The sequence below is a fragment of the Spermophilus citellus genome (assembly GCF_964194105.1).
Source record: "Spermophilus citellus genome assembly, chromosome: 2".
NCBI classification, from domain to species: domain Eukaryota; kingdom Metazoa; phylum Chordata; class Mammalia; order Rodentia; family Sciuridae; genus Spermophilus; species Spermophilus citellus.
This window is the reverse complement of record NC_138183.1, coordinates 201,825,409-201,846,270: the sequence shown is the minus strand read 5'-3', so window position 1 is coordinate 201,846,270 and position 20,862 is coordinate 201,825,409. Positions and strand designations below refer to the sequence as shown.

The 20,862-nt window shown below is 41.8% G+C and overlaps 1 protein-coding gene across 1 annotated transcript; it reads left to right on the top strand.

Annotated features, from left to right (window-relative positions):
• Positions 1-1,227: 1,227 nt before the first annotated feature.
• Positions 1,228-4,079, top strand: NLRP10 (NLR family pyrin domain containing 10; the record flags this gene model as incomplete). Its single annotated transcript, XM_081279777.1, is given in 5 exon segments — positions 1,228-1,516; positions 2,700-2,725; positions 2,728-3,307; positions 3,310-3,341; positions 3,345-4,079. Coding segments are annotated over 5 exon segments (1,662 nt in total).
• Between the last annotated feature and the right edge of the window lie 16,783 nt (positions 4,080-20,862).

Sequence of the window (20,862 nt, the reverse complement as noted above, 5' to 3'; positions counted from 1 at the left end):
ATGTAAACTTGTGTTATGCTCCTCAGAGTGTTGTTATCTGTAACCCCCCTTTGTGTAACTTTTTGGGCTATAAAACTGGGCCACAAAGAAGCCTTGGGGCTGTCTTGTTCCCGACGTTTTGGGAGGGAGAGGCAACCCGGCCGGTCGAAATAATAAGCTTGCTTTAATTTGATTTTAATTGGAGTCAGTGGTCTTTTCTTGCGTCCTGGTCTAACATGCCCTGCCTATATTTTAGTTCCATATTTTAAACATTCTTAAAAATCCTACTCTTCTTTCTCTGATACTTTAGAATCTATAAGTCTTTCTAGTTTCTAGTAGTATTTAGCCTAAATTCTGTTTCTGGGTCTGCCTTCCATGTCTTTTGAGTTCCTCTGTCTCCTTCTACTCAGTCCTAGACCACAGTGTAAATCCTGTCTCTTTGCTCAGTGGTTTACCTCTGGAAAACTCTGAAAGATCATTTCTCTCTGACTGCCAAATTTCTCCTCTGGAGTAATACCTGGGACAATTTCTGTGATAATCAAAAAGGATAATACATGTAAATTATTTGGCACAAATTAGGCACACAAGAGTGCCCATTCCTCTTCTTATTATTTAAACTTGTCCCCTCGTCTGAATTGGAAGACCTCCAGCTTTGGAACCTGTGAATGACCAAGTCCAGGAGGCTGATGTGTGAGGGCTGGTGGGATGATGGGTGGACACTCCTTACCTTCTTACTGCCCCTCAGCTGTCCCAGCAAATGTGCACCATTTGAACATTCACACGGTCAGGAATAGGTTGACTTTTAAAACTTAAAAAATCTAAAAATAATTTTTTTTTTCTGAACCCATCTGTTCAAGGAACCACACAAGGCCTAATGCAGAGTGCATGTGAGAGAGAGGCAGGAGAGAGGCAGAGGTGGCGACTGGAAGAAAGGAGGGGAGAGGGAGAGACACAGGAGGAACATCTCCGCATACCTACCTGGGTTCCAGCAGACACGATCACACATATTGTCTGACCCAGAGGCAGGGGAGAATGACTAGACGGATTCCTCCTGCTAGCTCACTCACTCCCCTTTCTTGGAAATTTGCATGTATCACCTCTCTTCCTCATCTCTGCTGCACAGCTTGCCAAGCGCACAGGAAGCCAGGCTGTGAGGGGCCTTCAGGTGCTCTCCTCCAGTGGTGGACCTCTCCTCTCCACACCTTCTCCAGGTCGCTGGTCTGAACTTGACCTTCACCTCCCATCACCATGGCCTCAGCCCTGGCCCGCAATCCTCGGGAGGCATTGCTTTGGGCCTTGAGTGACCTCGAGGAGGACAATTTCAAGATATTAAAGTTCCACTTGCGGGATGTGACCCTGGCTGAGGGCCAGCCCCTCTTGGCCCGAGGGGAGTTGGAGGGCCTGAGTCGGGTGGACCTGGCATTGCGACTGATTTTAAAGTGTGGAGAACAGGAGGCTGTGAGAGTGGTGCTCAAGGGCTTGAAGGCCATGAACTTGTTGGAACTCGGAGACCAGCTCAGCCACACTTGTCTGAATGGTGAGTGTGGTGGGGGAAAGGGAGGTCTTGTGGTGCCAGAACTGTCCCCCGGGGTACTTCCACAGACTCCCATAGTCTGTAATTCATGCCTCCTTTCACTCTGCCCTCTGTCCTTGAGAGTCCCCTGTGCCCCAGGGTCCCAGGTGGTCTCCAGCTGAGGGCTCCCACAAATGCTGGGCGAAGCTCTTGAGTGGACAACAGGGGTTTATTTATAGAAAGACCCTCATATCTTATGACCATGATACCCTACCTCTTACCTCCCTTCGCTGTGCCAGAAAAGGAGGGAGAGAAGAAAGGGGCTTCGATGGGAGAGGCAGTGTTGGTGAAGGTTTTTCTACTAAGCAGAACAAATGGTGTAGATGTGGCGTCAGACCTGTCTCTTGCTGCTTCTTGGCAGAGGGCTAGGCTGCTCCTCACAGAGGACAGTCTTCTGTGCCCCTGTGTTCAAGGAGCTGGTGGACTGATGCCACCCCGTAGAGTGAGGTCGGCGTATGGCTAAATAGCGGCCTGTTCCTGATGGTGGGGTGCTAGGGGGATGGAAGGATCATTGGTACCTGTGTTCTCTTCCACAGGTTCCCTTCACTGCTGACTCCTCTACTTTATAGAAATAGGAGGGAAGGGGGACCCAAAGTCGTGGCTCCATCTCAGAAACTGTTTTGCATTTAGCATCTGGTCCATCCTCCACTAAAATCATGCTCCTGTTACTTTACCAACTGCAAGTTCCCTTCCCTTTTCTCTCTTTGCCTTCACCTCTTCCCATGGGGACATTTGCCATGAACGCTCACACATGCATACATGCATGTGCATGCGCGCGTGCACACACACACACACACACACACACATTGTCACACAGACTTTTGGAGTTACAGTATTGCTGATGCACATTGACATGACTTCCCTGCACAATACAGAAGCTTCCATCGGCACATTCCCATGAACACATGTGGAAACAGGCGTGCACTCAGACCCCACAAATGTTCACCCACAGAACACACTCAGACAGATATGTACACACACACACACACACACACACACATACACGTACAGTAGTCCATCTCCTGTGAAACCAGAACTCTTGTCTTCTATGGAAGACAAGACTGAAGAACTGAGTTAGAGTTTGAAGGGTACATTTCCCCTTTTTACTTTCTGTTTCCTCATCTGAAACCTCTCTTGTCTGACTCAGATTACAGAGAAATATACCGAGAGCACTTGTGAGCACTTGCAAGCACTTGCGCAGCCTAGAGGAGAGCCAAGAGTGGGGAGTCAACCACAGCTACAACCAGCTGCTCCTGGTGGCCACACCCAGCTCAGGGGACCCAGGATCACCTCCAGGCCCAGACCTGGAGCAAGAGCTGGATTCTGTTACAGTGGAGGCTTTATTTGATCCGGGGGAAAAGCCCTCCCCTGCCCCATCCTTAGTGGTGCTACAAGGCTCTGCTGGTACTGGAAAGACAACCCTGGTGAGAAAAGTGGTGCTGGACTGGGCCACTGGTACCCTGTACCCAGGCCGGTTTGATTATGTTTTTTATGTGAGCTGCAGAGAAGTGGTCCTGCTGAAGGGGTGCAAACTGGAGCAGCTCCTCTTCTGGTGTTGTGGGGATAACCAAGCCCCTGTCAGAGAGATTTTGAAACAGCCAGAGCGGCTCCTGTTCATCCTGGATGGCTTTGATGAGCTACAGAGGCCCTCTGGACAGCTGGGGAAGAGGGTGGGGAGTCCCATGGAGAATGTTCTGCGCCTTTTGATTAGGAGACGGTTGCTGCCCACATGCTCCCTTCTCGTTACCACTCGGCCCCTGCTTTGGGGAGTCTGGAGCCCATGCTGGGTTAACGGCGCCATGTTCATGTTTTAGGTTTCTCAGAGGAGGAGAGGAGGCAGTATTTCAGCTTCTATTTTAAGGATGAAGAGCCAGCCAGAAATGCCTTTGAATTTGTACAAGGAAATGATGTTCTCTACACAGAGTGTCAGGTTCCAGGCATCTGCTGGATGGTCTGCTCCTGGCTGAAGGAGCAGATGGAAAGAGGCCAGGCAATCTCAGAGACACCCAGGAACAGCACTGACATCTTCACGGCGGACGTATCCACCTTCCTGCCCGCTGATGACAGTGGGGGCTCCTCTGAGCTTACCAGGCACAGGGTCCTGAGGGGTCCGTGCTCCTTGGCCACTGAGGGGATCGAGCATCAGAGGTTCCCATTTAAAGAGGATGAGCTCAGGAAGCACAATTTAGACGGCTCCAGACTTGTTGCTTTCCTGAGCAGCAGCAATTACCAAGAGGAACTTGACATCAAGAAGTACTACAGCTTCCGCCACATTAGTTTCCAGGAATTTTTTCATGCAATGTCCTATCTGGTAAAGGAAGGCCAAAGTCAACTGGGGGAAGCATCCTCCAGAGAAGTGAAAAGACTGGTGGAAGCAAAGGAGCAGAAAAAGAATGAAGAGATGACCCTCAGTACGCAGTTGTTATTGGACATATTGAAAAAAGAGAGCTTCTTGACCTTGGAGCTTAAGTTCTGCTTTGAAGTTTCTCCCTCGATATTGCAGGATCTTATGCATTTTAAAGAATAAATGGAATCTATAAAGCACAAGAGGAGTTGGGAATTTGAAGTCTCCCTGTATAATACTAAAATAAAGAATCTTAAAAAAGTTGTTCAGTTGAATGACATCCAAGTCAAGTTGTCACATTCAAATGAAAGGAAATTACCTACTGGGAAGCTGTTTTCTGTCAAAACCAGATTGGATAAAGGACAGAAAGTGGAACAAAAAATGCAATCCTGAAGGTGAATGCAGAGGGACAGAGGAATTAGACTCAGAAGTTAGAAGCAGCAGGATGGAAAGCAGGAAAAAGGGGGCAGTGGAGATGAAGGGTCAGAAGGATCATGGGATGGAGAAACAGGAGGATGGGGAAGGGCAGAGTGAAAAGATGGAGAAATGAGAGATGAGACTAAGGGGTAGCAGAAAGTGTGAAGGACAGAGAAACAAATAGAGAATTAGATTGCTGAGGGTCTGAAGGCTTGGCATAGCATCTGGGGAGAGGCCAGGTGGTCTGAGTCCTTAGGAACAATCACCTTTTACCATGGATAGCTGATTAGCACCCCTTCCTCAAGGGGCTGTTTATGACCTTCTATAGTGTGGTCATAAACAGTAGCTTCTTATATGTTAATGCCAATGACCAAGGCTTTGATTCTGACATCTGATTCTTTAAAAATAAAATAAGCTACTTAAAATAATAAAGTGTGAATTGTGTGCATTCTGTAAGACACCGGCAAATTTGGAGCATATCTGTGTCTGCACTTTAAGGGAAATATACTGTGGCATAATGGGATGTCTCTCTGGCTCTGTATTTGTGGTCAACTCCTGCTTAAGTAAAGAGCAACCTTCTTGTTCTTTTTAGAAACTTTGGAAATTTACATTTGTTGAACATGAGCCACTGCTTTTCACAGACCTCAACTTTGATCTTGGAAGCTCTACTGTGACTTAATTTAATACCAATCACATGTCACTGTCATCTGCAGCTGTGTCATTAACTGACTTTTCTTTTTGCAAAGATTTGTCTGTTCCATGAATTGAGTAATAGTATCTTTTTCTGATTTGGATTCCTCTGTAGAAGAAAAGGAGGATTAAGAGATTCTAGGCGGAGGTATGATCAACTCCGCATGCTCATTTCATGGAGGAGGAAACTGAGGTACAGTCAAGAACCCTATTCATTTCTAGGATTCCTCAGAGAGATTTAATGGTTCCCACACTTCAGCTAATAGTGTAGAGATCTCAAAGTCTCTGTGCAGGCACTGATCCTACCCCCATCCTTGTGTTTGTTGCTGATCCCAGTGTGGCTGTGATAGGTCCCCCCAGGCCCTACAGTGAAGCTACAGGTGGTCCTCTTTTTGCTTTTAACACATTTTTATTGCTGTCAGGGCTTCCCACATGTGATTCCACATGTTTTGACTCCAGCCATCTGTTAGACATGCCCAGACATCTGACTCCAAGGGAACTCAGTCTTGAGTGGTCAATCAATTTGAGACTCGATGACACTAATTATTACTATTTATTCTCCACACAGGAAATTTGGTGGCTTGACATTTGATAATTATTTATAATGACACATTGAATACATGGATCAAGTGTAGATACAAAACATGTCTTACAAAATGGTGTAAGTGTATTTGCATGTATTTAGAGAGCAATTTGTTTTGAATTTCCAAAGCAGCAGATTAGCACCGGTCATTGACGGAGGCTGAGTGGCCTTCTAAAGGACTCAGATGTTCTCAGAAGATAAACCTCTGAATGTCTTGGAGAAGTTGGGAATAAAATAGTGCTCAACCACATCCTGAGTTTTTCTTGGAGCCAGGAGGCCTTTTTTAAGAAACATAAATCTAACATCTATTTGGGGATTAGACATGTTATATTATTTCACTTAAGATTCATATTAATTTAAAATTAAACAAAAATTAAATAACCCCAAACTTTCACTAAAAACAAACAAACAGGGCTGGGGTTGTTTTTCAGTGGTAGAACGCTTGCCTAGCATGCATGAGGCCCTGGCTTTGATCCTCAGCACCACATTAAAAATAAATAAACAAAATAAAGGATTGTGTCCATCTATAACTAAAAAAAAACAAACAGCCATCTGATTTCTGGTTTGGGATATGGCTGGTTCTTTCTAACAATGTCATCAGGGCTTACACTAGTCTCTCTGCTGCTGCTTTTATAGTTGCTTTTAACCCTTATTCCAGACAGCCACTTTTATGCATCAGAGAAGATGGCATCTGAGCTCAGTTTAAACCATCCTTACAGCCAACAATTCCAAAGGAAGAGAATATTTTTTATAATGGCTCTATAAGGGAAATTAGGGGAGGATTCTGACCTGCCCCTGGGTAGGAGCCAAGACTTAAACACTGTGGCCTGGAAGTTGGACTTCCCTGACCAGCTAGAACTGGATCTCCTAGCTCAGGTCACATGATCATATCTTCTGGATAAATGGCCATAACCCCAGGGCTGAATGAGAAAGGATGGCTTATCAAAGGAAGGCATTCTGGGCAGTCAAAATACATGTCACATAGATACAAATGTGGAATGAATTGGGGTTCCTTGAGGTCTAGGCTGGGCAGAAGGGGTAAGAAGGATTCCTATGTGTAGAAGTCTGGAAAATGGGTTAAACCAGGCTACTGAATGTGGTGTTTAAAAGGAGGAGTGATTCCTGGTGCAGAGAGGCTGGGCCCCCCATTCCTTGTTTAGACTCCTCTGGATGGTAGGGAGAGAGGTGGCCATGATCAAAAGGAAGAAACTCTGTCCTTAGAGAACAACTGTGGGACTCCCTTATGAAAAAATGGGATTCCAGAGTGGCATGTGAAAGAAGGTTTCTAAAAGAAATATAATTAAATTTGAATTTCAGAGAAACAGTGAATATATGTGATATGTGTGGTCTCTCTCTCTCTCTCTCTCTCTCTCTCTCTCTCTCTCTCTCTATATATATATATATATATATATATATATATATATATATATATTTGCAGGTGCATACTTACAATAAAAATGATTTGTTGTTTATCCAAATTTCAAACTTCAAATGTAACTAGGCATCCTGTATTTCTATTTGCTCCATCTGGCAATCCCTAAGTGGAGGAGATTTAGTAGTAGAGTAGGCAGCAACTATGAGCCACAGGAGTAAGACATCCATGGTTGTGGCTTATGTTAGTCAGCTTTATGTTGCTGTGATCAAAATACCTGGCAGGGACAATTTAGAGGAGAAAAAAATATTTTGGCTTATGGCTTCAGAGATTTAGTCTGTGGTGGGCTAACTCCATTTCTCTAGGCTCAGAGTGAGGCAGCACAGCATGGGGGAAGGATGTGGAGGAAGGAAGTTGCTCAGGACCTGGTGGCCAGAAGAGGCAGCAGAGAAGATGAACCTTTCCAGGGCATGCCCTTAGTGACCCACCTCATTCCACCATGTTTCACCTGCCGAGAGTTACCATCCAGTAAGACCATTGAAACTAGGACGAAGTGATTAGGTTAAAGCTCTCATCATCTAATCATTTAACTCTGAATGTTTCTTCATTGACACAAGAGCTTTGGAGGGACACCTCATATCTAAATCACACATGGTTCTTACTGTTCCGAGAGCTTTTACCTCTCTATTCCCTGAAGGATGGAAAACAACAACCCCCAGGGAGAAAGGGAACAACAACCCCCAGAGAGAAAGGAGGACAATGGGTCTGGGGCAGGGGGGACAGGAGAAGGCAAACAGTGGGTTCTGGACTTTCACCATTTCCCAGCAACAATGAACTTTGAACTTTCACAACTGCTCCCTCTGACTGCCCAACTGATGCATTCTGCTATGATTCAAGTCAAACTTAAACCCTATAAAAATCAGACCCCTCTTGTAACCAGTTGACATTTTCTCTCCTGAAAATGTGCCCCTCCAGGAGTTAATAAAGCATCAACGGTCCATCGAGGTCTGTCCCTGTGTCAGTTATTTTTGCTATCATTATTGTGTTGAAACCAGGTGTGGGAGTAAGGGGTCTTTATCCCTTCCTGTCCTAAGGAACCTCTTCCCTAACAGTCATGTTAAATGGCTGATGAGACCTGGGAAATAACCAGTGATCATCCAGCGCTCCTGTGGTAATCTTAGTTTGGGGAAGCTGCCAGCCACTGCTTGGGTAGCTATGGCTGAATTCCCAGAATGACTGCCCCTCTCTTCCCCCCCAGCCTTTATAGGAGACCCTTCACACTCTCTGCAGTCCACTTTGACTAAACAGTAGCTGGTACATGACTTGAAACTGGCCCCATTTTTGGGCTATGTTTTTACTGCCTTATTGCTATGTGAAGGGAGCAAGGATCTGTATTGGGTCCTTTATTGGATTTGGAGGCATCCTCCTTCTAATCCTCTCCTTTCCAATTCCCCCCTGTACTTAGACCTCTTCCTTGCACTTAACACCTCTGGATCAGAGACTGCTTTTTGCCATTTTGTTTCTGCATGCAACACCAGCCTTCCTACTCTTCAGAGAAGTAAGATTTCTTGTAGGCGCTCAAAGAGGCAACCTGCCTAAGACCTCTGCCTTTGGCTTGTCTGGACACAGGGATCCCCGTACCACAGAGGTTGTATCAGGGGACGCCCTCTCATTCTTTGGTGGAACTGCTCTAGTGATGATAGACTTCAAAGGATGCTTTGATCTCAACTGCCACCCTGATTAAATTTCTCCATCCTGGGAGCCTCCATTCCATAGGACTCCCCCTTAGGTTATTTAATAAATTATTTTAAGAACCTCTGCCTCATTAACTTTAGTACTTGGATCTGGCCACAGTATAAATTAGACCCCTAATTCCATAGTCCAAATTCAGAATTTGGGAACTTTGATCCAAAAATTTTCCAGAATTTAGACAATTTTCTCCATCGAAATGACAAATCGTCTGAGGTTTCCTACCTCCAAGCTTTCTCTTACCTTCACTCATAGTGCTCATTAAGCCAGCCCTGCTCTGCTCTACAATTAATTCTCACTGACTCCCCATTCCATAAGCCCCCTAGATAAGGTCCCAACCCCCAGCCCTCTCCTTAATTTAAAGTCAAAAGTTGGGGTGGATTCCCCATCACCCAGGTGTTGGGAATGTTGGTCCTAACTTGCTTCAGTTTCTTTTCTGTGGGAGAAATTTGGTGTTGGATAGAGAAAGGTTTGGAACAACTGAAGGCAGCTGGCCAGGGCCACTCCCTGGTGCCACATGAAGATCTCATGTTCTGAGTCTGACCCTGACTGCCCTCAGGGGTACCATATATCAACTATCTGCCTTTTTTTCTGACCGCTTGTGCCCCAATTCTGTCCATACTGTCTGCCTCTTAAACAGGGACTCATTATGAGAGATTTTCAAGATAGAGCTATTCTAACTTTAAAATCACATTCCTCTCATCTGGCAAGAAGAAGACCAGAAAATCTATCTCACTTAATTAGAGTAAAACTACCCCTCATCTGTCCTAGTTCAGGAATATAAATTATTTATTTCCTCAAGGGAAGATATCCAGGGCACTAGCAGGCTTGTTTCCCACTTCAAATTAAGGAGCATAAAATGAAATCATGGTCCTGTGAGTAGGAGAACCCCCAAGGACAAAGGGAACATGTAAAAAATTTTAAGGCACAACAAGCTGGCAAATGTCCTCCCTGAAATTAAAATAGTTATTCACAAGTTGAGAATAATTTTCTGCATTATCTATTATTAAGAGCTCGGATTACAGTCAGTTCAGATATAGGAAAAATGAGAGAGCTCTGAAATCCTTAGGTAAAGATTCTCAAAGTAAAGAAAACGTGTATATATGAGATCATGCCATCTTTTCTCCCTGTGCTGTAGTATTTAGGGAGCAACTCAGGTGACTCTTAACAATAGATAAGAACAAGGTCAATTTGATGAGATTGGTTTTGAACACCTAGAAAAATAGTTATAACCAAAATACAGCCATACCTGAACATTTAAAAGAAGAGACAATAGTTCTTTTAATGGAACTTAAGATGTACACTTGTGTCAGTTCCACAGCCCTGGTGCCTCCCAATTTCTGAAGCATTTTTTTCTTTGTGAGGCTTATATTTACCCCTGCCTACAAAAATTGGACTGGCCTCTCTACCTTGGTCTTGTTTACTCCTCAAATTGACATTTGACCTAAACAACCAAAGCCTATCCACTCCAATAACAGCACACGCCAGATGTAGGAGAGCCCTCCAAGTTATTCTCTTACCATAAAAACATTATCACAACAGATTATTGAAGACATCCAACAGGTTTCTGACTTAGTACTGATTTTTACGAAATCAGTTGGATTCCCTGGCATCTTTCATCTTGCAAAACTGGTTGAGGAAGAATTCTGTTTCTATGTAAACCAATCAGGAATGGTAAGAGACAAGATTATATGGCTCCAGGACAACCTGGAACAGTGGAGACGAGAACAGCTGATTCTGATAGTCCTGAGGGAGCTTCTTTTGTAGTGATAGGCATCCCAGGTCCTAAAACTATGGGTCAAGGTAGGCATGTGTTGACCATGAAAATATTTGTGTTTGGATTCTAGGTCATAATATCAAACATTATCATGGAAGAGGAGAGGATGGGAAAAGTGAAACAGCTGTTACTGGATTCAGTGGGAATCCAGTTTCTCAGACAAAATGTCCATGCCTTGAACCTGGAAGACACAACTCATGCTATGGGGGCAGGTCAAAAAAAACAACAGAGATGACTGAAGGGCAGCTAAGAAAAATGGGTCAGCCCATTAATCCTACTATGGGGCTTGATCCTTTTCATAATGCTTCTTTGGATGTGTTAAAATTACAATCTCAGGTCCTGGCCAGGGCTAATGCAAAAGCACCTACTTTTTTTTTTCCCTTTGGTAATTGGATTCAGGGGCACTTGACCACTGAGTCACATCACCAGCCCTATTTGTATTTTATTTAGAGATAGGGTCTCACTTCACTGAGTTGGTTAGTGTCTTGCTATTGCTGAGGCTGGCTTTGAAATCATGATCCTCCTTCCTCAGCCTCCTAAACTGCTGGAATTACACCACACTCAGCTGCAAAACATCTATTTTGATAATAAAAATGGTTTCTGGGAAGTTTGGCTGAAAGGATTTTTTCCCTTACACATTTTAAATACTTTTCTATACATGCAGCTGGGTACTAGGTGTAACTGTACTGTTAATTTTTTTCTTTTCTTGTTTTACATAGTCTGTTAAGCAGGATGGTGACGTTTAAACCACCAGGAAAATATGGTTCCAAAATTAATTATGCTTGCTATGCTTCAAAGTACCTAACCTCCTGAGATCACAGAGAGTGAAACCTAAATCTGAGTGGGGCATAATGACTCTTGATTAAGGAGAAAAATAAAGGCCCAACTGTATTACTTGCTATGTATTTTAGGTGTATGTTTCCTGGCATTTTAGAAGAACATATTCTGTTTTGTCACTGGGAAAAATGTTTCCCTCACACTAGCAAGCCAGTTAATCTTAATCTTTCTCATAATAACCTTTCTCCTCTGTATTCTTAATTTTATACAGAAACAGCTTCTTAGTAAGCTGAACTGTTGAGCTCAAACAGCCTCCCAGGAACACATCAAAGCCATTCTCCTCCTGCGCTCACAATCTGTCTCCCTGAAACCACAAAAAGGGGAATTTGCCTCCAATGACTTTGAGTCTCTTCCCACATACACCCATCCCCAGCCTTAGTCCCTGGATCTCCATATTCTCTCCTAGAACTCTGAAGGCGGGTGGGCCGGTGGGGTGGGGTGTGTCCCTCTACTTCATCCCTTTCAGCAGGAAGCAGATGGACAGGATATCTATGCCCCTATTCATTATCCCTTTACAGAGTCTGGAATAAAGATGTTTCTTTTCCCCAACATGAATTATAGATGGCTAAAATATATAAGGCTGAAAATACCACATTCTCTGAGAATGTGGATGAACAGGAAGTCTAATTACTGGTGGGAAGGAAAAAAGTGCAACCACTTTCAAATACAGTTTGGCAGTTTCTTATAAAGCTAAACGTAATCTTACCATATATGTGATCTAGCAAACATGCCTCTAGCTATTTACACAAATGAATTGGAAACTTATGTTCATATAAAAATTGCACACAAATATTTGTAGCAATTTTATTCATAATTGGAAGCAACCAAAATGTCCTTCAATAGGTGAGTGAATAGACACAATGTGGTATATCACGGCAATGGGATATTATCCAGTGAGTAAAAGAAATGAGCTATTTAGGCATAAAAAGACATGGTGGGGCCTTAAATGCAATTATTAAGTGAAGAAGCCATTCTGGAAGCCCATATATGGTATAGTTCCAAATATATGACATGAAAAAGTCAAACTCTGGAGACAGTAGAAACATCAGTGGTTGCCAGAGATTTTCAGTGATGACAATCCAGGTGACAATCCAGGCACTTTGAGAGCAGTGAAAACTATGATACTATAATGATAGATACATCACATCACACATTTGTCAAAACCCATAAAACTGTACAATTAAGTGTGTACCCTCATGCCTCATGTAAAGTAAGGACTTTAGTTAATAATAGTGTATGGATATTCTTTCATCAATCTTAAACAGCTGTGCCACACTAATGCAAGATACTTGTAACAGGGGAATCCCTGCAGAAGTGGTGATAGTGGAGAAGGTATATGGGAACTTTCTGCACATTCTTTTTTAAAAATACAGCTTTACTGAGGTGTCGGGTTGCTCGCGACTAAAACACTCAGGGGTCACTCCAGGGGAACTGGCCCGCGTGAAATAACCATACAAGACACAGAAATACCTTTTTCTTTGGGGTGCTGTGACGGCTCCTCTGACCTTAAGGGTCCGAGGAGAAAGAGAGAGAGAGAGAGAGAGAGAGAGAGAGAGAGAGAGAGAGAGAGAGAGCGCGCGCACGCTAGTGGGGACCCCTTTTATTGAAAAGAAGTCATTCAAATAAGGCAAGGGGTCAGGTTTCAAGGGGCTGAGTCTAGCTTCATGATGTCTGCTGTCAGCAGTTGACTGACATCTAGGAAGGCCACACCCAAGGGCATAGTAAAAGAAGGGGACACACAAAAGGCATTTCCATGGAATATTCTATCCCAAACAGGGCAAGAGGTAATATTACAAAGGAATAGGTGAGCATAGTTCCACCCATGGGGATGTAGGAAGGCATGCCCATGCATGAGACACAGAAGACTGGGGCTACCCAGCAGTGTGACTGCCTCTGGATGCCACACAGCTCAGCAGGAGAGATGAACCCAGTCACATGCTAGACAGCCTCCCACACTGAAGCACAGCTGGTATACAATAAACTGTACATATACATATGGATACAATTTGGTGAATTTGGACATATATACGCGTGTGAAACCATCACCAAAAGTAGGTAATAGATGCATGCAGTATTACCAAAAGTTTCCTTTTGTCCCTTTTTTCTTCTCTTTGGTGGTGAGAACACTCAACATGAACTTACCTTTAATCTCATCCACAGCCCTCTGTGCTGGGGTAGTGGGATAGGTTGCAAGAGGGAACAGCATGGGTCTGCTTTGATGTGCTATTCTTTTCTATCAATCTATTTGTATATTCTTGTAGGCAAATATCTATTTTTATTTTTAAGAACCCTCCATGCTGTTTCCCATAGTGGCTGTAATAATTCACAAACACCCAACAACATATAAGGGTTCCTTTTTCTCCACATCCTCACCAACACTTGTAAGGCTACTCTTTTTTTTAATTGGTTGCTCAAAAACAAGAGAGTCAGGCTACCTTTTAAATAACAGCCATTCTAATAGGTGCGAGTGCTATCTCATTGTGGTTTTGAGTCACACTTTCCTGATGATATGGATCAACACTGTTTTATATATCTGTTAGCCACCTTGTGTTCTTTGGGAAAGTGTCTATTTAGTTCTTTGACCATTTTAAAAACAAGTTATTTGTTTTTTGCTATTGACTTATGTGAATTTCTTGTATATTTTTGATATTAATCCCTTCTCAGATATATGGTGTGCAAGGATTTTCTCCCAATCAATAGGCTGCCTCATTGGTTGGTTCATTTCATTGTGGTGTAGATGCTTTTCAGTTTGATGTAATTTCACTTGTCAACTTTTAAATTTATGTTGCCTAAGGCTTTGGTGCAATATAAAAAATCATTGAGATTTCTCCATTTTCTTCTAGGAGTTTTATGTTTGCAGATTTTTACATTCAAGTCTCATATCCATTTTTTTTTTGTTGATTTTTGTGTATGATGTAAGATAGGGGACCTATTTCATTCTCTTGTTTTCCCACCCAGTTTTCCCATCACACTTCACTGAAGAGACTATCTTCCCTAATGTGCATTCTTGGTTATCTTGATTACTGCTTTTAAAATCCAAATAGAATTAGATCATTTAAATTTTCATGACAGGAAATCATTTCATATGACATAGGAGAGGAAGATATTTAAAATGGTTTTAAATTGCACATTCTAATCTGTTTTGATAAATTCCTTCTTCATTTTCTCTCTTACTTTTCACCTTATCTACTGTTGCTCTCTGACCACTTAAATGCCCATCAGAGTTTGCTAAGAAAAGGCTTTAGCATATAATTTAGCATCCCTCTTACACTCAATTCTTGGTGCTTGGTATGGGTGTCAGTTTGAACATCTACCAGACTCTAGTAAAATCATGGGAGTTTTATCTATAGACCTATCTGGAATTGCACCAGAAATTTTCTATATCCGTTTGTGTCACAGTCATTTCTGAACAATACTTTTTTTCTGAACAAGTTAGATTTCCTTTTCATTTTTTCCTATTTTTCTTTTATTGGTGCATTATAATTATACATAATAGTAGGATTTGTTATTAAATATTTGTAGAATGCACAGGATATAACAATATAACTTGCTCAATATCATTCCCCAGTGCTTCCCCTTTCCTTTCCCCTGGTCCCTTTCCTGTACTCCACTGGTCTCCTTTCTATTTTCATGCGATCTCTACCACCAACCTTTCTTTTTCCTTTATTTAGCTTCCACATATGAGAGAAATATACACTCCTTGACTTTCTGAGTTTGGCTTATTTCGCTTAACATAGTGCTCTCAATTTGCATCCATTTTTCTGCAAATTATATAACTTTATGCTTCTTTATGGCTTAATAAAACTTTATATTTTCTTTATCCATTCATCCACTGGTGGATGCTTAGCCTGGTTCTATAGTTTGGCTATTATGAATTGTGCTATAAACGTGGGTATCTGGGTATTCTCTCTTTTTTTTTTAGATCATTGATAGAAATGCACCCCCCCCCCCGCATTGCTGCTGATGCCGCTTTGCTGCCTGCTGATGGAACTAACTCCTGATGCTTTCCTTCTTTGCTTACCAGAGACTCATAAGGAAGATGATAATTTCTGTGTGTTACTCTTCCTATTGCCCACTTCAAGAGTCCCAATGGAATTTCTTACTATGAAAGAAGGGGACTGGAACATATCTACATTGCTCATAGAATGCCTTCTACAGTCAGACTTTCAGCATGTTCAATGAAGGTCAACTCAAAAAAAGACTTCTTCATTCATGAAGTATATACTTATTTACCCTTTGACTTTGTTTAAGATGCTTCCCCATCACTCCAAAGGGTTGAAAAGCTTTTGAAGTGATTTGTTTACAGACTTCCTTGTCCCTGTCTCTAGTTATTCTTCACCTTCTCTTTTGCCAGCATTTGAAACCTTCTCTTCTTAACCTACTACATTCATATCTTCCATGTACAATTCTTCTTCTTCAAATTTATTGTTTCACTGGACCCATTTCATCCTATTTCTACTTCTGTTACCAGTGTTAAGTGCAAGAGTATCCAGGGTTGAGGTTTTTGTGGTCCTGAGCAAAGAACTGAATGAGACTCAAGAGGTTGGCAGACAGGCTGAGGTTTATTGAAAGTGAAAGAAAACACTGGTAGAACAGTGAGCCGAGCTGCCTTGTCTACATGGTGGAGCTCATTTTTTACTGAGCTGTGCTAGATCTCCTCTTTTAGGTGGAGCTGGGACTAATTAGCACCTTGGTGGACAACTGAATTTGACATGATTTCTTTTCTACTGCCCCTGGATAAATTTCTTTTTCCCCTGGAAAATACACAGAGGTGGATCAAACACAATGCTAAATGATATGTTAACTAGCAACAAGTTAACTTAGGTCAGCCCCCCAAGCTAGTTTCTGGTGTCTTTACTTTTAGGGACTTGATTCCCCTTGTGGACTGTTAACTTCCTCTCTTTAACTGTAAGAGGACTCAGTTTCCCTCACAGAAAGAATCTCAAGGCAGTGTGTTACATGGGATTGAGGAGCTCTAGGTGGAGCTGAGAGCCCTAAGGGGTGTTCTTTATCTATCCCTTCCCCAGGCCCTATCTCCTACCTAACATTTCTGATCAATTCTCTCTTGCAAAAACTACTAATGTGGATTTATGGGTCCTCAGCTTTTATCTTATCTTCCTGCATTCATACAATAATTTAAAGTATACAATGCACTTTCTCTTTGCACAGGTCATTAATGTGTTGAGTCACTATCTTTCATTGAGCTCCTTCCTCTATGAATAGTACTTTCATTTCTCTTGGGGGTGTTTTTTTCATTAAATATTTTCAGCTACTTATAGTTGGAAATGATGCCACACTCAGTTATGGGGTAGAAGTTATGTAAATTACAAATTAGGCAGTATGTCCTACCCCATTCACAGTCACAGTGTCTGGTTCATGGATGAGCACATAATCTCAACATAGTGAAGAATAGGAATATTTGGATTAGTTTTTGTAAATGAAAACCCTTTTCCCTCAGGATGAATTGTACATTTTCCACTGGACTTGGTTAAAGAGGATGTATCCGTAAGTTTTGTTGACAGCCTTGTTGCCACTAGGAGAAATCTTTGGAATGGAACCCACTCTAGGAAAGCAAAGATTTAGAAATAGAGAAAAGGAACTCAGGTCCTGGCCACATTACCTGAGCTTTGGATAAAGCCACACCTGCAGACAATTTATACCTACACTTTGCTGTGATTGAGCCAATGGTCTCATTGAGTGATTGAGTGGGTTGAGGATGAATCCTGAGTACCCTGGTTCTTATATAGACCTATGAGGTTAATAACATTATCTTTATTTTACCCTCCTCCCCCACCAAATAGAGCCAGAGCAGTTATATGAATTGCTCACAATCATAAAGCTAGCCCTGATGTTTTAACTTCAAGTTAAAAAGCTCCACCTATAAAAAAAATCTCTGAAAGGACCCCTGCCCCAATTTTGGTGTTCCATACATATTCTTACCAGAAATTATAAAAATTTTGATGATGATGACACCGAGGCTTTTCACAAAGTAACTTCAGTTTCCTGGGCTTCACACATTTGGTATCATTGTATAAGCTGTCCACCTAACAAATCGGATCCTCTGTCTAGATCACCATGTCCTTGCTCCCACCCACAGCCTTTCCTCCCTTTTCCCTTCTCCCTGGTGCCTATTTACTAACGTTCATTCAATCACTGGTTTCATTTTCTTAATGAGGGAGGTCATGATGAAATTGGGTCTCTTGTGTGAAGACATGTTTATTTTTCCCTATAAAAATTTGGAGGAGTGGTTTCCATGTTTGTGCAGCCAAGCAAGCTTCCTTATCTGTATAAAGGAAAGTCTGTATAAATGAAGTATAACATTCTCCAGGGAAAGTTTTTCCCAGGACATACAATTCAGTGCCATGTAGTGTTATAACATCAATGCAACAAATCACTAAATTGCATTTATGATAGTATTTCTAAACTAAAGAGGTAAAACAATTGATTAAATGGGATGAAATCATGAAAAATCAATAGGTAAGGAACCAAGATTCTGCTTGTTTACCTTTAGTTGGTTTACCATTTATAGATCCTCTTACTGATAATTGGAGTTACTTATCAAGTGATAACTCAATGTTCAGCTAAGAAGGTCAATTGCTCTACCTTTCATATTCACATAAAAGTTTAGATAATAATTAGAGCTGTAGGATAGTTTGCTTGCACAAATCATCAATTCATAGTGGAATATAACTGAGGGACAGGACGAGAGTGGTAAGACACAAGGAAAATCATGTAGAAAGACAAATCCTAGAGGAGGGAGTTATTTGCCCAAGATTATAAAGAAAGTTGATGCTAGAGCCCATGGAACATGTCATTGAATTAGCTAAATTAGCATTTCCTTCATGGTAAAGGAAAAAGATGGAGCATTCAGGTTCAGTTTTTTTTAAAATCACTCTTGAAGACATTAATTTAGATTTGTTTCATAATTTCACCTTATCAGCCCCCTAAATAATGGTCTAAATTTTCTTATTTTACAAACTTATTTACTTTTATATGTGTGAAATTGAATGTATCCTTTTGTCTATTAGAAATCAAACTTAAAGGTTGTTTTCCTACAGAGTTCATTTTACTTATTTTAGGAAATTATTTGACATCCCCACTAGATTATCACAGACATTTGATTTTAATGTATCATCATGGTTGTACTCAATAAATCAATCTGTTTTTTACTCTGTTAATGTCCTAATGATCTACACTTAAGACATTTCATGTCTTCAGCTGATTGGTCCCTGGCTTCTTATATCCCACACTGTATTTCTTCAGGTTTTCAAAGCCTCATAAAAAGGTCAGTAGGCCTCCATGATATCATGAAATACCTTCTACTTAAGTGGCCAGACTTCCTTCCTAAACCTTTCTTCTCTACCTGCTGGCTCTTCTTTTATGGTTTAGACCTGGAATCTCTCCTCTAAAGCTCACATGTTGAAAACCTGGTCCCCAAGGCAGCAAGATTCAGAGGTGTGGCTTTTAGGCAATGATCAAATCATGGGGCTCTGACCTCATCAGTAGATTAGTCCATTTGGTGGATTAATCCTTCATAGCTCAATAGACCACTGGAGGTGAGACCTCATTAGAGGAAGCTGGTGGATGTACCCTGGAAAGATTTATCTTCTCCTCAGCCCCTTCCTCTCTTCCTGCATCCTGGCTGCCATGAGCTGAGCTGCTTTTCTGTATCATGCCCTTCTTCCAAGATGTTTCTGCTTTAGATGTGGCAAACCATGGACTGAATCCTCTAAAATTGTGAGCCAAGATAACTCTTTCCTCCTCTGAGTTGTTCTTGTCAGTTATTTTGGTCACAGTGATGGAAAGCTAACTCACCTTCTCTCCATGATAACGTGTGATGAAGCCTTTGTCTTCCATTCAGAATTAATTTTTCCTCATTTAAAATTCTAAAACTGTTATTATCACTCTGGTTTCCCTTAAGTGCCAGCCTGAGAAGTGGACATTTAACTCTACCGATCAGGGGAGACCTGAAGTTTCCAGGAAGGAGAGTGAGATTATTTTGATGAGGCTATGAGGTACAGATTGTAGGAGAAGGTACAAAACATAGAAAGTCAGTTAAAACATGGGAGGAAGGGAAGGGAAAGGGAAGGAGACAGGGAGATTGGGCTTGACTTGCTGAGGCCCTGTGGGTGAAGAGAAGGCTGGGGACAGGAAGAGTTGATCTGGATGATAGCAGGAAGAATGGAGAGCTTTATTGAGAAAGGCCCTCTGGCTTTTCTTTTATGCATGCTGGGGATCAAACCCAGGACCTCATGCATGCTAGGATAATGCTCTACCATCTTCAGCCCCCAGAGTGGTGCTCTGGAAGAGTAGATTGGGAGAATAATGGTGAGCTCAGTGTGGGAATGGCTGGTTCAAGATGACTCAGGCATTATGTTTGCCTCCTAAGTGCTCATTCACTGCCATTCCATCCTCCCTTCAGCCTGACCCCTGTTTAAATGCAGCAGAGGCCCTGAAGCTGCATATTTTTTTAAGCAACAAATCAGAAATACTCATATTAGAACCAGAAAGCCTGTTTAGGGTTATTTGGCTGCTTCCAGTCAGGCAGATGGAAACTTGCTTGAGGGAGAGGGAGAGATTCATCTTGGAGGTCATGGCAGAGACAGGACTGGCTCTCAACTCAGTAGTATTTCTAACCACACAAGGGCCCTCAAACATCTACAGAACCTGGCATTACATGTAAGCTCTTTTTATTAATGCCTTTGATTTCTTTCAGGTATTATGTTCCTCAAGGCTAGAGTGTGGGTTTTCCAAATTTCAATATTTATTTCTCCATACATTCAATAAATATTGGCTTAGCCTCTATTATGTCATCTATTACCTGTTCTAGGCATTCTGAAGGCAGCAAGGATTAGAAGGAAGTTCTTGTCCTCCTGGAGTTTACTTCATTCTAGAAGGAAGATGTAGATACTAACATAAAAGCTCAAATAAATATGTTTTATTTCAGTTGTTGGTGAGTGTTATGGTGAAAAATAAACCAGGGAGATGGGAATTAAGAGCTGCTATTGCATACAGTGTGGTCATGGAAGGCCTCACTATTCAGTTTATGGAACAAGTTTATATGTAAGTGTACAGAGGCCCTCTGCAGTAGCTGCTAAATCAGTGTTCATTGAGTAGGTAATGATTAATGAGCTTCCTAATATATGGGGGGGGGGGTGCTTTGGAGAGGGGAAGGAAGAGAGAAAAGGAAAGAGAGGGATTAAACCACAGGATCAGAATGATCCTAACTGATATTTTCTGTAGCTCTAAAAGCCACCTTCACCTTATGACATAATTATTGATAGGCTATAGAGAACTGACCTCTAAACTTTCTCACTGAGGCAAATGTCAATATTAGTAGCCAAGTCCAGACTGACTAAAAATCAATATCCTTAAAGCCATTTTACTTATGTTCACCTAAGAAAAGTGAATCTTCAATTCAACTCCGTTTGAACGTTTTTATATCTTGGTATATTATTTTTATTTTTCATGTTTAATAAGGTAATATAAATATATTTGAACTTTGGTATTTATAGTAAATATTGACCAAAAAAGTGTTCAA